Genomic DNA, 18,509 nt, shown 5'->3' with positions numbered 1-18,509 from the left:
TTAATTGCTTCAAAAGCATAAAGCAAATTAGACTATCAAGAGCATCCCCCTTCGCCAGGACTGGCAACATGCATGATGAGGAACTTGCAAGTTCATGGATGCAGATTATCCAAACTGACTAAATTTAACCCCTTTCTCCTAGAAGGAAAAAACACACACATGTGTGAAACGTGAAAACAGCAACAGTCCTCCTCCTCCCCTCTGTTATCTGTTGCTCCAAAGAAAGGAGGGTGGAATCATCATATGAGGAACTTTGCAATTTCCAAGGATGTGCAGAATATCTAGCGGAGTCTCTCTCTCCTCTTGGCCTGCACAACTTATAACCCACCAGTCAGACTTGTCAGGTGCTTTGACATTCCCATATCTCTGGGCAGGTGGCAAAATAACAACACAGGATATGGATGCCCAGCAGGGTGGCATGCATGGTTGGCAGAGCACATTCACTTTAGCAAGGCACTAACTGAGCAGGGCTACGCTACCCACCACTCATCCACAACCACCAGTGCAAGAACCAGGCACCCCAACCCTGGTGCCCTCCAGATATAGTTGGACTCCAGCTCCTATCATCTCCAAACCATATGGTCAGGGATGATGGGAGTTGTGGTCCAGCAACACCTATAGGAAACCAGGTTTGGGGAAGGTTGCTTTAGAATAATCTTACTTGTTAACCACCACCAGAATCCCTAATATCCATGATAGGGACACTCTCAGTCTAGAAAGTAAACATACTCCTCTTCCTCACGTATCACCCAAATGAATTCCTACCATAAAACAAGGTGGGACAGAAGTTTCAAGCAGTGGGTTTGGAGCACTATTACGGGTGACAGACAAACAGGCCTAGCTCCACGGTTGGCATGATCTACAAGGTAGGTCTCCTGCACAAGCTTGCCAAAATTATAGGGAACTTTCCTGCAAATTCTGCCTCTGATTTTAGTGTGCACTGTCTCAAGTTGCTCTGGCCCTGCTCTCACTCTTCCACCACATCAATGCAACTTTTTTTTAAAAAAAACAACAACCCATTTATCCTTATTTCCAATGACAACAAGAGGTTCCCATACTGTTAGTTCCCCTTGCTATTTGAATTGATGAATTGTCCCTGAAGCAGCTTGAAACATCTCTGCTCAACAACTCCTTGGGATTTGTTTTAACAGGTAAGATAGTTCTATCCTGGCTGAGAGCGCCATGGTATCCTGTGAAGTTCATGGCACCGACCAACCAACAGGTGACCACACAGAAGGCTCCTACAAAACAGAGACCCGTTCTAATATTAAACAACCGCCCCCAACATGGTGGCTTCCAGGTGGTTTGTTGGGACTACAACTCCCATGATCCACTGATCATGCTGTCTAGGGTTGATAGGAGTTTTAGTCCCAAATAAACATCTGGAGGGAACCAGGTTGACCGGGAAGGCTGCTTCAACACTTCAGCTAAAAGTTCCATAGGAAGGCCTGTTGCCCAGAGGACTCATTCATCACAAGCTGGAAGACAGGCCAGAGGTGTTTTTAGACTGAGATTCCCAAACCACTCAGCACTCTTCATCCCCCTCACATTCTTGCCAGAGCATGCACCCAGGGCAATATGACCTGGACATATTCCACACAGCTAGAATTATGCCTTCGGACAAGGCCTTGGCGTACACACCCCAACCAAACAGGAAGTAGCTTCCCCACCATCACCCCTATTCCCAGGCCCCCATTCCTCAGTCCCAGATCTCGTTACAAACACAGTCCTCCCCACAACACAAACCTGTTTATCAAGACACTGGTCTCTTTCTCTGTCTCCCTCTCTCTAGCGCTTTAGAGGCTCCGTTTCCACTCGGCTGACACACTCTATTTATAGATGCTTACCATTCTCCCAGATCTTTCTTCAGGATCTCAGCAGAAATAGACCACCCCCAGGTCCCTGAAGCCTCTCTCTGAGGCAGCTAGGGCAAGGACTCCAGCCAGCCAGCCAGCCAGCCAGCCCCCTCTAGGCCACCCATAACTTTCCACATACTTCCACCTCCTTGTCTCTGCCCGGCTCCTGTTCCAAAATGTTCCATTATGCCCTTTCCTCTGCCCAAGGCACAAACTAGTCCCCCTTCAGCAAGCCTTTTCAGGCTTCCAGTTGCAATCTATATCTCTGGCACGCAGCCCTAGGACGTCCATAGTCGCGTCCTCAGGTACACCACTGTTAAAGAGAGAGAGAGAGAGAGAAAGGTGGTGTCACTTAACTGAAAAAAAATATACGGCAAGAGCAGGTTTTGACTCTTTCTCAGGGCAAAACTGGCCTAAAGACAATCACAAGCAGAAACACACACACAGAGGTGCAACTGAGTAAAGCTTGAATTTGTGGCACACCATCCCATGCAGCCCAGTGGATCGTAGCTGAGCGGCACGGCATCCACTTTGCATGCAGAAAGTTCAATCCCCCGTACCTCTAGGTAGGGCCAGGAGCGACATCTGCCTTAAACCCTGGAGAGCAGCTGCCAGTCAGGGCAGACGATACTGAGCTAGGTAGACCAGCATCCTGACACAGTAGAAGGCAGCTTCCTATGTTGCAGTGAGCATAGGAAGCTGCTTCCTACAGATCCAGACCACTGGCCTATCTATCCTAGCAACATCTTACACCACAGTGAGCGTTGGTCTCGCACAGAGGTCTTTTGCCACCCAGAGATGCAAGATCCTTGTAACAGGAGCTGCCGAGGACCTTCTGCATGCTAGGCATGTGCTCTACCAGCAGAGTGAGGGCCCCTCCCCAGTGGGATGTTTCTTGGCATAAACAGTAAGGAGACACCTAGGAGCTCATTAAAAGCACTCCACATGTACATCAACCTCCAAACAGAGTGGCTGTGGATTTGCTTTACACCCTTGTAAAGAACCTGAGAATCCAGCTTCAGGACCCTCCTGCTTCCACCATGACCGGCACTCTCTCGTCACATACCACTGAACTCAGTCCAGCTGGGGGTGAGAGAACAGACATGTCAAGTCTTAGGCAAGTGAGAAGTGTTCAGACACAGCTCTCCCTTGTTAGTGAAACTTTCTCCATGCAAAGCTATGTCAACAGACCTTGACAACTAAAACCTCAAAGGCTTAATTCAACTATCGCCCAGTGCACCTCATCAGCCAAATTGTTGCAGATAATTTATTCCTGCATGGGCCCAAGCGTTTTGATTTAGCTTGCTCTGCGAGACAAAGTAGAATATCTAAAGGCAGGAGGAGGAGAATCCACCCCTCAAAAAGAAGGCGGCCTCAGTTCTCTCCCAGGATGTTTACAAGCCCCACACATCAGACTAAGATTTCCCCATAGGGTTAGACGCAAGCACCAAGAAGATGGTTGTAAAGGCTACAGTCCTATGTACATTTACTTGAGAGTACGTTCTCCTGAGTCCACATGCATAGAACTTTAGTGCTCAAAATACCAAATTTAAGAAAAGTAAATGGCATTCTTTAAGAGAGAGATTGGAAAGCCTTGGGGCTCCCCCCCCCCCTGCAACAGGAAATTCATCTGTGCAACAACACACACACCAGTGTAAGCAGCCTAGAGCTCTTCCAAGGAAGGGCAGGATAAACGAGGTGATCAATAAACAGACACCACACCACGCTTCAGATGCCTTGCCCCATTTTGGCAGGAAGCAAAGTAATTAAGAAGGCTCTGCATAAAATTATAGACTCAGGCTCCAATTCTATGCATGCTTACCTGCAAGTAAGACCCACTGAAGGTGAGAGAACTAACTTCTGAGTAAAAATAAAAATATGCTCGGGGTTGCACCGCTTCTCCCTCTCACACACACTCAGGTGGCACATTAGAGCTTTAAAGGGAATCAGTCAGGAACTTCGGTGCCTTCCTTCATTTGATTTAAGCTAGAAACCACCTGCCTTCTAGTGGACAGAACCCTGCCTGGCAGCTGTCACTCAACACCCCACTCCACTCCACCCCCACCCCCCCGCGCGCTTGTAGGGAGGAAAGAAAAAGGTTATCCCCAAGTGCTTTATTCTGCCCACTGAAAGAATTGCATTCTCGCACCACCAATTTATTTGCGTGTCCGAGGCAACTGAGCTACAGGTCCGGTTCTCGCCCGCACCCCCACCCATTCCCACAGCTTGCCAACAAACCCCACGCTGCTGAGGAGGACCTGTTTTGCAGGATCTCCCTCCTCCACCACCGTGACCCTTCACCTCTTCCGCCCCCCTCCCTTCTTGCGATCGATGGGTCCCTTCGCAAAGTACAGCCACGGTGATCTTGGAGAGGGGTGCCGCGGGGCGGGGGGAGCGCACGAGAGAGAGAAAACAAACTCTACAGAGGAGAGAGGACGCAACTTCACCCTTTCTTTCCCAGGGAGGTTCCGCAGGGCGCTTCCGTCCCCAGTTGCGCCTCCCCGCCAGTCCCCACATGCTGAAATAATAAGGGATTGTTTGCCTTCGAGAGCTTCCACTCCCCCCCCCCCCGCACAACTCCTTCCTTTCTCAAAGCATCTCCTCCTCCTCCTCCCCTCCTCACCCACCGCCTCCCTCTAGTCTCTTCCAGTGCCCCCCCCCCGCGCGCGCCAGTAAACAGATCCGCTTACTCCGAGCCTTCTCAAATGCAAACCCTCCTTTGCTTTTTGCGTCGCGCAACCCCCACCCCCATCTGCATGTGCGAAGCCAGATTAATGTTTACACCTAAAGCGATTTCGGGAGCAATTTAAGGAGCGGCGGGGGGGGGGGGGAGAAAAGAAAGTGGCGGCTGATGATCAGCACATTGCATGGGGGGGGGAGAGAAAGAGAACAACTGAAGAGGAATCGCTTAGGAAAGGAGAAAGAGGGAGGGAGCGAAGGCAGGAAATAAAAAGAAACAACCTTTTTTTGCGCTTCAAGTGTCTTGCTCCAACTGCCAAGGTTTTGCTCACACTGGTTGAGACAAAAGGCTGCTTCATACGGACTACACACTAGTTGGCTTTTTTATTAAAAAAAATGAAATCATTCATTTCTTGCTTCCCTCCGCCGCCGCCTCCCCCCCCCCCATCCCTCTTTCCAACCCCATTGATACTTTGCTGCGCCCACATGCACGCCGTGGAGCCGTGGGTGGACTGGGGGTGTTCCTCTCCCCCACTCCCCAGCCAAAGCCATGGGGTTTGTTTTTTTATATTTATAGAAAAATCAGAACTAGGGTGGGAAAGGAAATTCTGTAGCCATCAAGCATCCTGCGCTGGAGGAGCAGGGGGCGGGCAGCGGATTTGGGGGTGGGGGTCGCCAGAAACAAACACATAAATTTTAAAATAAGAGGGAGGGTTGGCGATCTATTCCTTCTGGAGCAAGGGCTCGGTGGTGGTGGGCAAGGGCTGGACGAGAGAGAGCGCGCGGGGGAGAGAGAAGAGGGCGCATCGCCCGAGTTAACTCACCAGCCTGCTGCTGCTGTGGGGATCCGATCCCTTCGGCGGCGGCGGCGGCGGCGGCGGCGGCTGCCTTTCGGGAGAGACTTTTTTCCTCCAGAGGAGAGGGCTCCGCGCTGCCGGGGAGACTGCCCGACCCTTCGGCGCCACTGCCAACCTTCAGCGACAGCATATTCATCGCCTCTTTGGCCGATCACATTATCCTCACGCAACTCTGCTGGACATGACTCTACGACGCCTCCTCCTTTCCCCCCTCCCCACTCTCGCTCGCTCTCCTCCTTTCTTTCGTTCTTTCTTCCTCCGTCTCTTTTGCCTCCTTCCCTTCCTTTCAAACACGCCACACAAAAGAAAAAGCCAGGAGGAGGGGTAGGAAGGAAAATATGCAAGGCTGGGAGAATTTGCGCTCTCTCTCTCTCTCTCGAGCTCCCTGTGTCTTTTTCTCTTTTTTTCCCTCCCTACTCTCTCCACCCCCTTCTCTCTTTACTGCTGCTGGGTGGGAGGGGGGGCGAAGGAAACGAAGACAAACCAGACCCTTGACTGTTTCTCCCTCTCTCTCTCTCTCTCTCTTTGCTGCTGCTGCTCAGCTGGTGCTGGTGGCGATTTCCCTCCCTGCTCGCCGCCTCCTCCTTTTCTCTCGCCTCCTCTCCTGCCGCTTTGCTGCTTTGCTTTTGCTCGCAGAAAGGGGGAGGGAAGGGGAAAAAGCGGGCTGAGGCTCCCCTCGGCTCGAGCTCCTTAAGAGCTGCTGTCGCTGCCTTGGCTGCCTCCGAAGCTCTCTGCTTACCTTCGCTTGTCAGCGGCAGGAGCAGCATCCGGAACCCCAGGGAGAGTCCCGCAAAGCATCCTGGGGGGTGTAGTTCTTTCCGCTAGAAAGGGGGGGGGGAGGGAGGGAAGCTGGTAGCAGCAGCAGCAGCAGACGACGACGACGACTTTAAAGGGGCGGGATGGACGCTGGTGGGCTGCGCAAAGCGTGGCGGCTTTGCTTCGGATCCCTTCTCCCACGTTGCGGGTTCTCGCGGCCCCCGCCGTTTCCAGCTTGCATGCAGCCGGGATGATGCGGGAGAGGGGAGGGCTGGCGAGTAGCGGGGGGGGGGGGGAAGGTTACGAGCCGCGAATTGCAAAGCGGCTGCGGGATCCTCAACAGGGGCCTGTGCGTGTGGGTGGAATGGAAGACTTGGCGGGGCGTGACGCCAGCGCTGCCCCTGGATCCAGGCATGATTCGAGGTAGATTTAGAAAAATTGGAACCAAAAATCCCCGTTTCCATTGCACCCGGCACGACTCAAACCGCTCCCCAACCCGCAAAAAAAAGAAAGAAAGAAAGATTAGCTGCAACTTCATTCCCCCTCCCTTACCGTGGTGCCTGACTTAAGGAAAGTTTGGACATTCTGTATAGTATTTTTATCCATGCACAATATGCCCATTCATAGTACAGGTATACAAACCATACTTTGCAGGGAATGTTTGATGGGCTCAGGGATATACAGTATTTTTTTTAATAAATAAAATAAATAAATAAAAACACCCCTGTGATTAACGAACTAGTTACTGTTTATGTGTCACCAGTGCCCTCTAATGGTGGGAATTGGGACTCGCGTGCCTCAAGCCCATATACAGCTCTCTCGCCTTGGCTCTGGGGCAGGGAGCGCTCCACGCTGGCATTGTGGGGGTAGGAGGGTCCCTCTGACGGCGGTGTGCACGCCCACCCTCCTGTCGCCTCGGACGAAGCGTGTTTTGCTGCGTTTCCCCAAACTGCAAACCTCCTTGGACCAGAGGCAGCCGTTAGCAGAACAAAAGAAAACGTTTGTGCATATGTATACATACACACACGTTTTCTTGCACTTTGTATATATATAGCACTTTGCCCCATATATTCCGTGGTGTCTGCTGCCCAGGAGGACTGGTGGGGCGGAAGGCAGGTGACCCACAGTAGTTGGAGCCAGAGCAGGCAGAGCCCATCCTTCTCCCTGCCTGAGCTGTACAAGGGCAACATTGAGACTAAGGCAGAGAAAGGTGACAGGCGGTGCCACTGCTTGCATGTAAGAAAGCTAGCAGGTGGGGCTGGTTGAAGCCGGACTGAGGTTGATGGACCTGCCTGAACTGTATATATATTCAGAGCAAGCTTGGTCTCCTGAGTGTGGAGCCTTTTATTTAACAAAGGAGCATCCACACAGGAGGTACTTTCATTGTTGCTCAGAGAACGCTGAGGTGTGAAAAAAGCTTTGTTTTGGGTGGTGGTGGGAAGAACCTGTGGTGGGACCTCCAAACTGGGAAGCGAGAACAGAGGCATAGCGTTTCATTGTCTAGAGACAGGCCATTTCCTGGTTTACACTGAGAAACTATTTTAAAGCGTCCCCAGGGACAGAAGAAGGAGCAGCAGGCATCCCCACAAGACACCAGAATGGAAAAGGGGAGGGGAAGAAAAACCAAGCCAGCCCAGTTAGGGCTGAGCATTGTCACTGCCAGTGACTGGGGAGAAGTGGGGGGAGAAAGGAGGCGGGATGGAAGGACTGGAATACTTTGCTGGCGGTTTGTTCATTAATTGCCAATTCTTTCCTTCTCTGACTAACCCTTGCATTTCACTCTAAACTCAGAGATGGGAAGCCTAAAACCCTCAAACGTGACCTTTGGCCCTGCAGTTTGGGGCTGACAGGAGTTGGAGCCCAATAACATCTGGAGAGCCACAGCAGGGAGGGGGAACCTCCAGCCCATGGGTCAAATTTGGCCCACCATGGCCCACTCTACAGGAAGGCAATTTCTCCAACACCACACCCCCCTGCCCCATACCTGACACCATGTGACTCGAATGCTTATGCAGCTGCTTCCTGAAGAAAGCAGGGATCATAGAATCATAGAGTTGGAAGAGACCACAAGGGCCATCGAGTCCAACGTCCCACACATCAGCTCATGTACAGGGAGATAATCCAGCTTCCTGTCTCCCCTCCCCTCCCCTCACACCTGCATGCCATCTTTGGCAGGTAGGTGGCACCACCCATCTGTCAGTCACCTGATGTCATTATGATAGCAGATGCTTGACAGGTCCTGCCCACCTGCCAAAGTTGGCCCACAGGATGGAGGCATAAAGATCTGGCCCACTGGGCCAAAAGGGTTGTCCACCCCTGGGCTACGGTCTCTTCCCCGCTGCTGTAATTGGACCCCCCTATCTTACTTGAATGCTCCCTTCAGTGTATCTGAAGAAGTGTGCATGCACACGAAAGCTCATACCAAGAACTGACTTAGTTGGTCTTTAAGGTGCTACTGGAAGGAATTTGTTTTGAATGCTCCCGTCACTCTAAAGCAGTTCCTCCCACGACATTGTAAAGGACACAGGCGTTCTAGCGGTTCAGCGGAGTTTCGTTGTTGCCCAAACTCTTCAGCTCCTTACCCTCAGCTTGGGAATGTCGGTTCTCCTGAAGCTCAAACTGCCAAGGGGTGGAGCTTAGGAGTTAAAGGGCGATGCCTTCCCAGCGCCTTCTACAAATAAAACAAATAAATAATAAAACTACCATCAAAATAGGAAAAAGCACAACATCAAAACACTGGTTAACCCATTATAAACAACAAAACAGTCAGAACAGCAGCGGTTTAAAAAACAGTACCAAGAAGACCAGTACCAAGAAGAACAGTACCAAGAGCTCTAGCAGATAGCAGATTTAAAATTAAAGCATACATTAAATGCCAACTGTCTTCTTTTTTCTTTTCTTTTTTAGTCTTTACTAAAAGCCCAGATTAAGACAGGCAGAGAGGGAGCCTGGTGGGTCACCATTAGGAGGAAGTTCCGGAGTCTTGGTGCCACCACAGAGAAGCCCCTGTCCTTTGTTTGGTTTCATGTGTGGTTGGGACAGGGAACAGGCCCTCCATTGCCTGTCTTTATGGCTTGGTTGGCTCTGGGTCTGGGAGGTGTCTGTAATCTGGTCCTAATCTATATCTCATCCAGTGGCTCCTGAGACACTGAGTAAAACCCAGCTTCTGAGGTAATCTGGTTTTGGGAGCTGATGACTTCTGAGGTAATCTGATTTTAAATTTAATCTAGCAGCCTCCTGAGACAGTGAATAAAGCATGACAGGGAGTAGGCCCTCCAGGGTCAATATTTATGGCTCGGTTGGCACTGGTTTGGGGAGTTGGTGGTTTCTGAGGTCATCTGGTCTTAGGTCTCATCTAGTGGCCCCCTGAGACACTGAGTAAAACCCAGTTTCTGAGGTAATCTGGTTTGGGGAGTTGGTAGCTTCTGAGGTAATCTGATTTTTAAGACTCATCTAGTGGCCCTCTGAGATACTGAGTAAAATATGCCTAGTAATGGCTATGCAATTGTAACCCTATCATCCCCTCCATTTCCAATGTTCAGACTATGTGTGCCATTGCTAATGTAGCCAAAATGGCACCACCCACATGTGACAGGAGAGGTAGCAGGCTTGCAGAAGTATAAAACAATCTTTTGGGGTGAGATTAACTCTGCCAAACAAAACAAAACTGAACTGAGGTCTGAGCATGCTTAGTAGACAGAAAAACAAGGGAAAGCGCAAATGGAATATATTGTCCTGGAAGAGAAGATCTTTTTTAAAAATAAAATAATTCCCATACTTTTAAATCTTTTTATTATTATTATTATTCCTGCTTACTTTTTAAACCAAACTATATTCATTTTATGGTGCTGTCTGCTTACTCATGTTTCCCCCCGCAAAGTATGTAGCTTTTAAAATATATTTAAAAAAAATTCTTTTCTCGTACAGTAATTCTGATCCTTCCTCAGCTGTCATAGGTACTTGTTAAAGGACACCTAATTCCAGACATGAAGAAATTTGATAAAATGCTTACATTTCACTATTGAAATTTGCAGCATAATTTAGCAAAAATTTAATCTCACCTTTCGTAGATAAATTTAAAAATATTGCATTAAAAATCTGTTTGTTAATCCAAAATGTTAACATATCCCTAATTATAATTCCTAAACAGAATGACACCCATAAATGGGGTATACTGTAATGAGGGGGGGTCACATTTGGAGGATATTCATTTGGATGTTTGTCAGCAAGCTCAGACTTGGGGTGGTGGTGGAATTAGGGCTGGCCTGAGACATTTTGGCACCTGAGGCAAACCACAAAATGGAGTCATCGTCCCCCGCCCCCAGTCAGGGAAGAAGGGATGAGTGAACAAGGGGAGAATAAAGATCTACATCCACAAGAAGGGTGGGAGGAGACCAGTAGCACCTCCTATTCACCAAGAGGCCTGTGTAGAGGCAGCATTAGTGGTATGGCTGCCAAGGAGGTGGCAGATCCTGTCTCCAAGGAGCCTACCACAGCTGCAAAGGCAGCAGCCACAGGCAATGAATTCCTTGGAGTCCATCCAGATCTGCTGTGCCTACCCCTGTGGATCCTGCTGCATGAGGCAGTCAGCTCAACTTGCCTCATGGGTGGGCTGGCCCTGGGTGGAACTTTGGTTGACGTTGCATAGTATCGTGTACATGTTGGGATTCTTTGGTGGGGCCAAAACCGAAAAACTGTTAACTCCCCATTGCTTGGATATATTCCGTCAAGCTCTGCCAGCTGAAGTGGATGGTGAACAGAGAACCACAATGAATATCCATGACTGAGGGGTGGAGGTGGGGACAGAACATGGTAATGTGCCAGTTACATACACAGGGGAAAAATGGATCTCAACAACAACAATTAGCAGACCTTAATGTTGCTGAGGATTTATTCTCCTCCACTATAAATTTTGTCACCCCTTCCTTCCCACTCTGCCCCTTTAGAGTGCCAGACTAAGATAGTAGTTAGCAGTGGCGTAGCGTGGGGGGTGTAGGGGGGGCGGCCGCACCGGGCGCAACATCTGGGGGTTAGGGTTAGGGGGCGCAAATCCACAGGTTAGGGGGTGCAAATCCATGGGTTAGGGGGCGCAAATTACTTGCCTTGACCCGGGTGCTGACAACCCACGCTACGCCACCGGTAGTTAGTGTTGGAAACCAGGGTGCAGATCTCCACTTCTCCATGAAGTTTGCTGGGTGACCTTGGGCCAGTCACTAACCTACCACAAAGGGTTGCTGTGAGCATTAAATGAGCAGGGGAAGACCACACCACCTTGAGCTCCTTGGGAATACAAATGCAAAAAGAAAAGTAAAAAAAAATCAGCCCTGTGAGGAGGCCGACTCACAAAAGCTTAAATTGCTACCAATAGACCACTCAAGATTCAATCCAGCTCAAGTATAATCAAAGATGCAGCCCTAAGCACATTTGCTTGGCAATAATTCCCTTTGAATTACAGGGACTTACATTGGCGCAAGCAGGGTTAGGAGGAGCTTACAGATGAAGTTTTCCCAATTTGCTTTGACGGAAGGTGCACAAAAGAGGCAGGCGTCAAGATGGTACTGAAAAACGCAGGGAGCTTTGACTGCCTATGTTTGACACCAGCTTGACTGCAGGAGGTGCCAGAAGGAAGTGTACTTAGATGAAGGAATTGAGGGGATGCTCATCAAATTTGCAGATGACAGCAAACTGGCAGGGGTAGCCAATGCCACAGAAGACAGAATCGGGGTTCAAAATGACCTTAGCAGATTGGAGCGCTGGGCCCAAATTAACAAAATGAATTTCAAATGTAAGGTTCTGCACCTAAGACAGGAAGATATAAGATATAAGATGGGGCTTGCCAGTAGTACATGTGAAAAGGATCCAGGGCTCTTAGTACAGACCACAAGATTAACATGAGTCAAAAGTGCAATGCAGCAGCAAAAAAGCTAATGCTGTTCTAGGCTGTATCAACAGAAGTATAGCGTCCCGATCAAGGGAAGTGACAGTCCCACTCTATTCTGCCTTACTGTGTCCAATTCTGGGCACCACAACTTCAGAAGGATGTTGACAAGCTGGAACGTGTTCAGAGGAGGGCAACCAAGATGCGAAAGGCTTTGGAAAGCAAGCCTTATGAGGAGTGCTTGAAGGAGCTGGAAAAGAGGAGATTGAGAGGAGGTATGATAGTAGCCATCTTCAAATATCTAAACGGCCTCGGCCCAGTATACCTGAAGGAGCATCTCTACCCCATCGCTCTGCCCGGACACTGAGGTCCAGTGCTGAGGGCCTTCTGGCTGTTCCCTCACTGCGAGAAGCAAAGCTACAGGGAACCAGGCAGAGGGCCTTCTCAGTAGTGGCACCCAACCTGTGGAACGCCCTCCTACCAGATGTCAAAGAGAAAAACAACTACCAGACTTTTAGAAGACATCTGAAGGCAGCCCTGTTTAGGGAAACTTTTAACGTTTGACGGACTATTGTATTTTAATATTTTGTTGGAAGCCGCCCAGAGTGGCAGGGTACAAATAATAAATTATTATTATTATTATTATTATTATTATTATTATTATTATTATTATTATTATTATTGGCTGTCACATGGAAGATGGAGCAAGCTTGTTTTCCCCTACTCTAGAGGGTAGGACTCGAACCAATGGCTTCATGTTACAAGACAGGAGATTCCAACTAAACACCAGGAAGAACTTTCTGACAGTAAGAGCTGTTCAATAGTGGGACGGTCTCCCTTGGGAGGTTGTGGGCTCTTCTTCCTTGGAGGTTTTTAAGCAAAGGTTGGATAGCCATCGTCTTGGATGTTTTAGCTGATGTTCCTGCATTGCAGGTTGGACTAGATTATCCTCTGGGTCCCTGCCAACTCTACGATTCTATGATCTTAAGGCACACATGCACCAATCAGTAGACCAAACTAACAATAGCTGGCACCACAGCAAGAATGTCTGTGTGCGCTACTGCTACATGACAAAGGCTAAAACCCAGTTCAAATCCCAAAGGACAAGCAGGGCTTACTTTCAAGTAAACATACATGTGTTCAAGCTGTGATCCCCCTCTTTCCTAGACTTTTCGACAATACTGGTTTTGCATCAGTGGGCGATCAGAGGCATTTGGCCTCTACCAGCCGATGATGTCAGCTTCGAAATCCCTGGCTATTTTTAGCTGCTGATCAAAATCAATGCCGATCTGCATAGCCTTTCTCCCTCTCCCTCTTTCTCACCGGGCTTTTGCTTGGAATTAATACAGCATAGCCCCACCACAGCATTCCTGGCATGTACATGGGATGAACACACCCGGTAACGGGGTCAAGGGTTCAGCAGAGACAAGTTGGAATCAGGAGGACCTCACTCCCAAAGGAAGAAGCAAAGACCATGCAGAGAAATACATAGTACAGAAAACTGCCTTATAGAAAGGCAGACCCATTGGTTTATCTCGCTCACTATTGTCCACACTGTCTGGGAAGGACTCTCCAGGATTTCAGGCACGTAACTTCTCCAAGCCACATCTGATTTGATTTGATTTATTGTATTTCTATGCCGCTTTTTGTTCCAATGAATATCAAAGGGGCTTACAAACAATAAATAACAATAATCTAATAGAACATAATAGAACATCACAAATGCAGCATAAATGAAGTGAAATATATATTTTAAAATCCTCAATAAAACAATAATAATATATAAAACACTATTAACAAAACTTGGGCCAGGTCTGGAAGTAGCCTCTGGGAAACCACAATAGTCCTTAGTGGACTCTGACAGTAAGAGCTGTTCGACAGTGGAATTTGCTGCCAAGGAGTGTGGTGGAGTCTCCTTCTTTGGAGGTCTTTAAGCAGAGGCTTGACAACCATATGTCAGGAGTGCTCTGATGGTGTTTCCTGCTTGGCAGGGAGTTGGACTCGATGGCCCTTGTGGTCTCTTCCAACTCTATGATTCTATGATTCTATTCTATTCTATGACTCTTTAGGTGGTAGAGGCCTTGGCTTCTCTGGCCCTGCCCTTCTGTAATGCTTTCTTTTCAGTATTGAATAATTATACCTTTTTTCCAAGGTTATAAGTATTATTTGTTAACTCATATGCCACTCAGTGCCAAAATAGGACTTCTAAGCATTTTGGAAGTACTGTACATTAAAAAAAAATACCCATGGGGTTGTAGCCAACTAGATTCTACTCAGAGTAGACCCACTGAAATGAATGACACTAAGTTAGTAGTGCCCATTGACTGCAATGGATCTACTCTATAAGTAGAGTTGGTCGCAATCCCATCGGGTAGTATTCAACCATGTTTTTCTCAGTGTACACCCACTGAAATGAATGAACATGACTAAGTTAGGTGCATTACCGGTAATTTCAACAAGCCTACTCTGAGTAAAATGCACTTGAATATCAGTCATAGACATGAAAATTAAAATATAAACACAAGCAATTAATTAAAATGTGCAATAAAAAAGACCCCATTAAAACAACACAGCAATTAAAACAGGAGAGTCGGGTCAAGAGATCAAGGGAACGCCTGTGCAAACAGGTGCGTCTTCAGAAGCATGAGAGCTCACGGGGTGCTTCCAGATTGGCAGCTCCTAGCGTTACGTCATCATTTATCTTCTGCTGAATTACAATCAGCTTTCCCCTCTGGGTGGTCAGAGCGCTTTCATCGGCTTTGCGTGCAGAAGGCCCCAGGTCCAGACCCCAGCACTTTTACATGGGGCTGACTGGCAATGTCCCACACCTGAAACTCAGGAGAGCAATTGCTAGTCAATGTGTAGACCAGTGTTTCCCAACCTTGTGCCTCCAGCTGTTTTGGGACTACAATTCCCATCATCCCTTGCCACTGGTCTTGCTAGTCAGGGATGATGGGAGTTGTAGTTCAAAAAACAGCTGGAGGCACAAGGTTGGGAAACACTGGTGTAGACAATGCTGCGCTAGACAGGTCAATTGTCTGATTTGGTATAAGGCAACTCCCTGTGTTCCTATGCAGTCTACCAAGCACATTCAGCAACAGAGATGCTGGAGGACAAAATGGTAGGCAGGCAGCACTGAATGGAAGCAGCCAGAAGGATTGTGGGGAGATAAATATATGCAACAACTTCTGAGCAGCAGTAGCATACCCTCCAACGTTTCTCTGATGAAAATAGGGACATCCTATTCATAACAATAACAATAAAACATTTTTATTATTTATACCTCACCCATCTGACTTGGTTGCCCCAGCGACTCTGGGCGGCTTCCAACATATACAAAAACATTATAAAACATTAAGCATTAAAAAAAACTTCCCTATACAGGGCTGCCTTCAGTTGTCTTTTGAAGGTTGTATAGTTACAGTCATACCTCGGGTTACAGCCGCTTCAGGTTAAGTTTTTTCGGGTTACGCACCCGCCAAAACCCGGAAGTACCAGAATGGGTTACTTCCAAATCACAAGCGCCAAATCACAACCCGTGCATGTGCAGATGGGCCGCTGCGGGTTGCGAACGCTGCAGGTTGCGAACGTACATCCTGCACGGATCACATTCACAACCCGAGTGTCCACTGTACTTATCTCCTTGACTTGGGGTCACATAACGCCATACCCTCCAACATAGGGATGTCCTAAGGAAAAGCAGGGCATTCTGGGATCAAATCAGAAACCAGGATGGCTTCTGTAAATCCAGGATTGTCCTTGGAAAATAGGGACACTTGGAGGGACTGCAGCAGTCTCCCTAACCAGCTGCAGAGGCTGGTCTATTAGGGCGAATGGCACACAGGCCCACCAGGCTCAGTCTGCCTCCTACCACCCCCTGCCTGCCTGCCTGGCTGCCTGCCTCCTTTCTTGCAACAGTCCCAGGGGGTGGCATTGGCTGTCAGCTTGATCTCAGTGCTGCCCTTGAAGAACTCGGAAGGAAGGAGGGTGGCGACAAAGCTAGAGTGAGTTGTCTGCACTTGTCATTTGCTCTGACTCTGCTTACTGTGGGCTTCCGCCCTACCAATAGGCACCAGCCGCCACTGCAGACGAGCAAGAACTTGACATCCCATTCACACCACCTTTCAAAGCACACAACTATTGTTAAAATCACCCCAGTGCCAATTCCAGGGATAGAAAGTCTGGAATTTGGTGGTTTGCTATAGGAGGAAGAAGTTGCCAGTTGCAGAACTCTTCTTAGGAAGCCCAGATCTTTGGCCTGTGGAAATCTTTCAGCCGTATATTCTGGCAGATCAAAGCAAATTATGCTCAGACCTATTATCACCTCGATTTTGGCACACATGCTGCTGTGTGGTAGCATTAATTTGCCCTGAGTGTCATACGTGGCATTCTGTGATGCATAATCGTGTGCGCTTGTTTTTCTGAGCGCAGGCAACCGAGAGGAGCCGGTTTTCAGGGGAGGAAGGGACAGTCAGGACGCAGAAGCATTATTTGCATGCTGTACCTGTGTTGCTGTGGGAGGGAGGTGAGAGCAGGTGTCAGGAAAGATCGCACCACTCCAAAGCCCATTAGTTCTGGTAAAGTGCCTCGGGTCTCCTCTCGTCAGCATCAGCAAAGCAAGCGACGCACGGCTGAGCCTAGGTGCCAACAGCTAAACCGCAGGAGTCTTGGTTCTTGGTGGTGGCTGTAGTGTCCAAATTCCTGCCCAAAGCTATCCTAACACAAAGAAAAAGGGAGGTTTGCTTTTTTAATCATCTGCAGAGCTGGTGGCCTTATCATGGGTTAAGATATAGTGGCTGCTTCAAATGAGAGTTTTTGGGGAGAACAGTAGCATGGGAGACAGACAGGTTTGATCTAGGCTGCACCCGAAGACATGGCTTTCCCACCCATAGGGATGTCAGAGAATTCTGATGGGAACAGAAATTGAAGCAGAGGAAATGCTCGCTTATTTGCCCATGTCTGAAACAGAAATCTATCCAGTGAATATGAACCGAATGCGCTGTTTCTTTCACTCCACAAAACATATGCAGGTGACTCGACATACACAGGGGCTATGCTTTGTGGATAGTGTGAAAAACCAAAATCGCATATAGTCAGAACAATTTGGGTTTAATGCTGGGTGGGATTGCCAAACTCTTTTATCCGAGACGCTTGTCCATTTTCTGCTCTCTTTTTAATTTTTTTGCCAAGCGCATAAATCTGAATGTGGACAAGTTAAATATGTGTAAGTTGCAAGTTACTTGTCCATAAATAATTACATTCTCTTCTCTCCCCCTGTCTTTTTGCACTGTATTTCCTTTCCATTGAAATGGATGGATTGGGATAATGTAATGACAGCGTAACTTATGTCATTTACGTAATTACCGTATTTTTCGCTCTATAAGACGCACCAGAACACAAGACGCACCTAGTTTTTGGAGGAGGAAAACAAGAAAAAAAATATTCTGAATCTCAGAAGCCAGAACAGCAAGAGGGATCGCTGCGCAGTGAAAGCAGCAGTCCCTCTTGCTGTTCTGGCTTCTGGGATAGCTGCACAGCCTGCATTCGCTCCATAAGATGCACACACATTTCCCCTTACTTTTTAGGAGGGAAAAAGTGAGTCTTATAGAGCAAAAAATACGGCAATCATGCCAGTGACATGACCCGTCTCTAGTGTGGAATATAGGAAGATGCCTTGCCAGGCTGTATGTCCATCTAGCCAGTATTATCTACCTTAAGACTGTATCTGTAGTATACATTTCAAGCAGTATCATACCACTTTACAGTGGTACCTCTAGTTATGATTATAATTCGTTCCATTCTTAACCTGAAACGGTTTTTAATGAGAGGTGTGCTTCACTAATGCGGCCTCTTGCTGCCGCTGCACCGTTCTCATCCTGGGGCAAAGTTCTCAACTCGAAGTAACTCTTCCAGGTTAGCGGAGTTTATAACCTGAAGTTATAAGCCTGAGGCGTTTGTAACTCGAGGTACCACTGTAAACAGTCATGGCTTCCCCCGAAAGAATCCTGGGAAATGTAGTTTGTTAAGTGTTGTGAGTGAACATATCAGACGACACGGCGATTCTTCAAACAGCTCTTCTTTATTCATAGGCCAGAACAGAACTGAACTGAAGGGTTCAGCCAGCCTGTTTATATAGAGCTCCACCACAACGCAACAGTAACAACTTTCTGTAACTATTCAATCACTGAACGTCACTTTCAATTCCTTATTTGCATATGTGGACCTGAGTGAAAACTATCTACAGTATCCCCTGCTGGCCCAGGGTGAGAACTTCAGTACATAACATTAAGGGTTTGGAACCTATTAGGAGACCCCTATTGCCTTCAGTGAGCTACAATTCCCTGAGTCATGTAACAATAAATCTCTCTTCCCAGGGAACCGTGGAACTGTAAGAGTGGATGAGTGCTACAAGTTCTTTGTTAGTAAACCCAGTGCTTTTTTATGGGGTACGAAGGGGTACACATACCCCTAAACATTTTGTGA

General features: G+C 48.1%; 1 protein-coding gene across 1 annotated transcript in view; it reads right to left on the bottom strand.

The window, feature by feature from the left end:
- The window catches only part of AHDC1 (AT-hook DNA binding motif containing 1), a 195,659-nt gene extending 188,820 nt beyond the window's left edge, over positions 1–6,839 (bottom strand). The window contains 1 exon segment of the mRNA XM_081868629.1: positions 5,360–6,839. Within this exon segment, the coding sequence (XP_081724755.1) occupies positions 5,360–5,528 (169 nt within the window). The 5' untranslated portion in view covers positions 5,529–6,839.
- Positions 6,840–18,509: the final 11,670 nt, after the last annotated feature.

The sequence above is a fragment of the Podarcis erhardii genome (assembly GCF_964252035.2).
Source record: "Podarcis erhardii genome assembly, chromosome: 7".
NCBI classification, from domain to species: domain Eukaryota; kingdom Metazoa; phylum Chordata; class Lepidosauria; order Squamata; family Lacertidae; genus Podarcis; species Podarcis erhardii.
This window is presented reverse-complemented; position numbering and strand designations above follow the sequence as displayed.